General features: G+C 39.6%; 1 protein-coding gene across 1 annotated transcript; it reads left to right on the top strand.

Moving 5' to 3' along the window:
• Nucleotides 1–2,564: 2,564 nt before the first annotated feature.
• Nucleotides 2,565–4,171, top strand: LOC138873691 (uncharacterized). Its single transcript, XM_070152170.1, has 5 exons — nucleotides 2,565–2,801; nucleotides 2,956–3,117; nucleotides 3,247–3,439; nucleotides 3,793–4,044; nucleotides 4,164–4,171. The coding sequence occupies exons 1-5, from the start codon at nucleotides 2,565–2,567 to the stop codon at nucleotides 4,169–4,171; spliced, it is 852 nt and encodes a 283-aa protein (XP_070008271.1).
• The last annotated feature ends 2,189 nt before the right edge of the window (nucleotides 4,172–6,360 follow it).

Raw genomic sequence — 6,360 nt, 5'->3', positions numbered from 1 at the left:
TTCATCTAGGCATTGATATTTCTCATATTCAGGCATATGCTCAGGTTGTAGAGGAGCATAAGCAAGAGTAGAGGGCCAATCGTGAGCATGATAGAGTCCAGAGTAAGAGAGCGAGATCTCAGGTCCTTCTGTTGAGTTTCGAGATGGTCAGAGACAACAGTGCCCGAGGTATCCAGCCTAACCATCGGCTAGTGCACCCCCTCAGTTTGCCGGTAAGAAATTTGATCGTTCCACATATCCATAACCCAGTCAGAATTCCAGGGCCTTTAGTTCTCAGTATAGGGGTAAGTCAAGTCAGATGAGGCCACCCTTGCCACAATATGCTCAGTGTGGTAAGCAGCATGTCGGGTAGTGCCTCATAGGGTTAAGTGTTCGTTATACTTGTGGTTATCCAGTCCATATTATGAGAGATTATCCACGAGAGATGGTACAAGTATAGTTCAGCCAACGAGATCTATAGCTGGTTCATCATCATCAGTACACCCACCTAGGCAAGGTTCACAGGCACCAGCCGGTCAGTGGTAGAGGCCGAAGTGAAGCATCTAGCCCAAGCGATTCTCATAACCACATTTATGCATTAGCGGGTCGATAGGATCAGGAGTCATCACCTGATGTTGTTACGGGTATATTATCATTCTCCTCATATGATATATATGCATTGACTGATGCAGGTTCCACTTTATCGCATGTCACTGTATTGGTTTCTAGCAAGTTTGGGATAGAACTTAAGTTTATTAAACCTTTTGAGGTGTCTACACCTGTTGGGGATCTAGTGATAGCTAGATGGGTATATAAAGATTATATAGTAGTAGTTTATAGTCGTTCTACAGTAACAGACCTGATTGAGCTAGATATGGTAGAATTTGATGATATAATAGGTATAGATTGGTTGGCTTCTTGTTATGCTAACTTTTATTGTAGATCAAAGATGGTTCAGTTCCAGTTTCTAGGGGAGCTAGTTCTAAAGTGGAAAGGTAATATTGTATCGCCAAGAGGTAGGTTTATTTCCTATCTCAAGGCAAGGAAGATGATCAGAAAGGGCTATATTTATCACTTAGTTCAAGTACAGGATGTGAAAGCAGAGTCACCTACCCTTCAGTCTATCCCGGTGGTTAATGAGTTTCCCGATATTTTTCCTGATGAGCTTCCAGGCCTTCTGCCAGAGTGGGAGATTGAGTTTGCTATTGACACATTACCAGATACTCAGTCAATATCTATTCCTCCTTATAGAATGGCACCTGCAGAGCTAAGAGAGTTGAAAGAACAACTGAGGGATTTGCTTGAAAAAGGCTTTATCAAACCCAGTACATCATCGTGGGGAGCACCTGCATTATTTGTGAGAAAGAAAGATGGTTCCTTGCGGATCTGTATTGATTACTGACAGTTAAATAAGGCGACGATCAAGAATAAGTACCCGCTCCTATGGATTGATGATTTATTTGATTAGTTACAGGGTGATAGGTATTTCTTGAAGATAGACTTGAGGTCGGGGTACCATTAGGTAAGGTTTAGATAGAAAGATATTCCAAAGACAACATTCAAGACCAGATACAGGCACTTTGAGTTTTGTGTTATGTCGTTCGGTTTGACGAATGCCCCAGCAATATTCATGGACTTGATGAACTGTGTGTTCTGACTCTTTCTAGATTTGTCCGTGATTGTATTTATAGATGATATTTTGGTTTATTCTCGTTCAGAGGCTGAGCATGCAGATCATTTGTGTACTATGCTCAGAGTTTTACAAGAAAGGAAGTTGTACGCAAAATTCCCTAAATGTGAATTCTAGTTGAATTCTGTAGCTTTCCTTGGACATATTATTTCAGATGAGGGTATCCATGTTGATACACAAAAGATTGAGGTAGTGAAACTTGGCCTAGACCCACGATACCGACGGAGGCTCGTAGCTTTCTGGGTTTGGCAGGTTATTATAGGAGATTTGTAGAGGGCTTTTCTTCTCTTTCAGCACCATTGACAAAGTTGACTTAGAATACAACTAAGTTTCAATGGATTGATGCTATTGAGAGGAGTTTCCAAGCATTGAAGGACAGACTGACTTCAGCACGGTTTTGAGACTCCCATAAGGGACCGATGGTTATGCTATCTATTGTGACGCTTCGAGCATTGGATTGGGTTGTGTATTGATGCAACATGGTAAGGTTGTAGCTTATGCTTCTAGGCAACTAAGAAAGCACGAGTAGAATTACCCGACCCACGATTTATAATTAGTCGTGATGATTCATGCACTAAAGATGTGGAGGCACTATTTGTATGGCATTCATGTTGATATTTATACGGATCATAAGAGCCTTCAGTATGTCTTCAAGCAAAAGGAATTGAATTTACATAAGAGGCGATGGTTGGAGCTATTAAAAGACTATGATGTTGATATTTTATACCATCCAAGGAAAGCGAATGGAGTAGCCGACGCTCTCAGTCGTAGATCTATGGGTAGCCTATCATATTTATAGCAAGAAAAGAGTGAGATAGCCAGTGAGATTCATCAGCTAGCTAATGTTGGAGTTCGATTACCAGATTTAGGTGATACCTGAGTTACTATTCAGAACATGACAACATCCTCTTTAGTAACTGAAGTGAAGGAACGCCAATATGAGGATCCTGTGTTGGCTCATTATAGAGATACAGCCCCTCAAAAGGAGAAGACACCATTTGAGATTATAGGAGATGGAGTACTCAGATATCGAGGTCGATTATGTGTTCCTAATGTGGCAGGGCTGTGCGAGCAGGTTATGGGAGAAACTCACTATTCTCGTTATTCTATTCATTCCAAGAGAGACAAAGATGTATCATGATATCAGGGAAGTATACTAGTGGGACGAAATGAAGAAGGATATAGTAGAGTTTGTTGATTAGTGTATTAATTGTCAGCAAATTAAGATTGAGCATCAGAAACCCGATGGATTATTGCAGACTATAGATATTTCGACTTGGAAATAGGAAGTAATTAATATAGATTTCATCATAGGCTTACCTCGTACCCAGCGCAAGTTCGATTCTATATGGGTGATTGCTGATAGACTTACAAAATCAGCCTATTTTCTGCCTATCAAGACTACGTATCCAGCAAAGGATTATGCAAAGCTTTACATTAAGGAGATGGTACGACTTCATGGTGTCCCTATATCTATCATCTTAGATAGAGGTGCTTAGTTTACAGCTAATTTATGGAGGTCCTTCCAAAAAAGATTAGGGACTCAAGTAAGTCTTAGTACAGTATTTCATCCACAGACGGATGGTCGGGCTGAGTGTACTATTCAGACACTGGAGGATATATTACGGGCTTGTGTCACAGACTTCAGGGATAGCTGGGATGATCATCTTCCAATTATTGAGTTCACATATAATAATAGCTATCATTCCAGCATTCAGATGGCTCCATATGAAGCTCTTTACGCAGGAAGTGTAGGTCACCTATTGGATGGTTCGAGGTTAGGGAAACTAAGTTAGTAGGATCAGAGTTAGTACAACAGGCAATTGAGAAGATTAACCTTACATGGGAAAGGCTATTAGTAGCTCAGAGTCGTTAGAAGTCCTATGCAGATAATCGACGACGAGACTTGGAGTTTCAGGTAGATGACTACGTATTCCTAAAGGTATCACCGATGAAGGGCGCTATGAGATTAGGTAAGAAAGAAAAGTTTAGCCCTTGGTACATTGGACCTTATAAGATCATACGCAGAGTAGGCCAGGTAGCATATGAGTTAGACTTGCCTTCCAACTTGGAGTTAGTACATCCAGTTTTTTATGTGTTTATGCTCCGTACGTGTATCGTAGATCCTTCTAGAGTCATTCCAGTTGACGATGTTCAAGTCATAGAGCAGCTATCATATGAGGAAGCTTCCATTGCTATACTAGATAGACTAGTTCGGAGATTGAGAACTAAAGATGTATCTTCGGTTAAAGTACTTTGGAGGAACAATAATGCAGAGGAGATGACTTGGGAAGCTGAAGAAGACATGAAGTCTAGGTATCCTCACTTGTTTTCGCTTCCAGAGGAGGATCGGACTGAGAAATCACAGCCTTTAGGTACGTATATGGTACTTGATTCTTATGTTAGTTATTGCCATTGATTGTGTAAGGCCATTGGTGTTATTGATGATTGTGGTCCTGTGTGGCTTTGTATTGTTGGGTTTTCTGTCTGACAGGTTGGTAGTGGTACCATTACAAGCAGACTCTAACAAAATTTCTATAGATCTCTAGGAGTTTAACATTCGAGGATGAATGTTTCTAAATGGGAAGAATGTTACACCCTGTGCGTCCCAAGGTGACGTATAATGAACTTGAGACTTGATAATCATGATTTAAATGAGTTTAAAGTCATAATATGACTATATATTATGTTTGGATATAAAATACAAAGTTTGGGAAAAATCGAATTTAAGTTGCGGAAAAATCGACTAAGGATTTGCCTTGTAATGGATCTTTTTGAGAAATATATTTCGTGTGTTATATGAGGTATTTTTGGGACATATTATATACCAAATTGAAGTCCATGGAATTTAGTTTCCAACTCTCTTAAATGTTTGTCCATATGATATCCGGATAAAAAGATATAAGCATCGGAAGATGGCCCAATGCTAGGGTGTCAAGCTAGCACCTCTTTGACTTTTCAGAAGTTGATATATAGGTCTTAAGTCGTCTTTCTCTTTATTTTTACATAGAACCCGACTAGAGAACACCATAAAAGCTATCCTTAAGCGCTCTAATAGGGTTTCAAATAATATTCACATCCCAGGTACGAAATTAAGAAGTGATAACATCAGAACAATTCCTACGATGTAAGTATCATTATACCACCTCTCTTTTTCTTTGTAGTTAGAGTTTTGGAAGATACTTCATAGTTAATAAAACGTTTAATTTCTGTATTAAAGTTTTTAAATATCAAAGAAGGTTGATAAATTGGTTTCCTACTAGTTAGAACTCACAGGACGGTGATCGGAAGCCGTGAGTTTGATTTATTCCACTCTTAGTGTATTGTTTTGCAGTCCACTCATGTTGGACTATAACGCTACTGATTTGTGGAGTTTAGAGGGATAAAAGGGCGTGAAGAAATGCCACATATGGTAGGGCGTGAAGAAATGCCACATGCATGAAGAAACGCCACAGGTAGGGTTGCCTATGTTTTGTATTCCCCATATGTCCTACTATCATATCGTCTATTCATGGGTCTCATGACATTTTAAGAGATCTTATTGACTTACTGTTTACCTCGAAAATGGTAATTACAATTAGATTTGATTTTGTGATTCTAAAAATACGTGATCTATTTTTATGCTAGTTGTTAAGTAGTAGATGCTAAGTATAAGATTAGGAAATAAGATAAGAACTTGAAAATAATATGTTCAAGCAAACCGAGTTGCTGAGAATCGGGGTCTGGAGCCTGGCTATACGGGGCCTCGAGGTGGATCTCGGTATTGAGCTGTGGATAGCTTATGAAGGAATAACAATTTTGAGAACTTTAATGAAGGCTCTTTATGGCCAATAATGAGCAATAAATGAAGAACAATAAATAAAGCGCAATAAATGTAAGCAACAAATAGTGAAATCAAGAGAATATGTTTAAGTTAGAGAGCAGAGAGAATGTTCTTGTATTGAATGTTGTGAGTGGTATATATCTTCTTACAAAAATGACAAGGGTCCTATTTATATATCAGAGGGAATCACATCATAGTACAAGTACATTTATTACAAAGATATATGACTGGTAAAGCCATTTAATGCCACGGTACGACTTGAACTAGCCTAATAGACCTGGTCAGCATTAGTCATGTGCCTTGGGAACTTTTCGTTAGTCCATCATAGCTGCTATTTTTTATTGCCTCAAGATCGATCATTGGGAACCCTCGAGGTCGAGCCCCGAGCTGAACTTCGAGCCTTTTGGGGGCAGTATTTATGAGGTGCCTCAGTAGTCACAAAATCGGACCCTCTGATTTTTGACGTATACAGATAGTCCCCGCGTTTCTTAGATTAAAATGATAAGAAACGGTCTTGAATTCTCGCATACTCGATACATACTACCATGACGTCAGTCCATCAGAGCAGTAAATGCCATGACTTAAAAGTTGCGCAATGGTCGCTGTCAACAAGACTATCGAGAAGCCCACGATCCGCTACTGGTTCGGCACTTCCGCTTCCCAAACGCTGCCCATACACCCTCTATAAATACCTAAATTGCTTTGTTATTCACACTTTTACAACATCTTCAATCCCATAGAGCTAAGTTCACCATCTCCTACATTTCTCTCCTTTATGCTTTTGCCTCCTCGTTTCCTTTCTTAGGAAACTTTTTATAGCCATGGATAGGACCTCTAAAACAGTGCCTCAGAAAGAGGGCACTTCTTC

This window comes from Nicotiana sylvestris, chromosome 1 (assembly GCF_000393655.2).
Source record: "Nicotiana sylvestris chromosome 1, ASM39365v2, whole genome shotgun sequence".
NCBI lineage: Eukaryota > Viridiplantae > Streptophyta > Magnoliopsida > Solanales > Solanaceae > Nicotiana > Nicotiana sylvestris.
The sequence above is the reverse complement of the archived record's forward strand: the minus strand, read 5'-3'. Positions and strand labels throughout refer to the sequence as shown.

Coding starts and splice junctions, on each gene's coding strand:
- LOC138873691 (XM_070152170.1), top strand. CDS start 2,565: ATGACAACATCCTCTTTAGTAACTGAAGTGAAGGAACGCCAATATGAG. Junction 2,802..2,955: donor ATTCCAAGAGAGACAAAGAT/GTATCATGATAT, acceptor ACTTGGAAATAG/GAAGTAATTAATATAGATTT. Junction 3,118..3,246: donor AGCTTTACATTAAGGAGATG/GTACGACTTCAT, acceptor TTTCATCCACAG/ACGGATGGTCGGGCTGAGTG.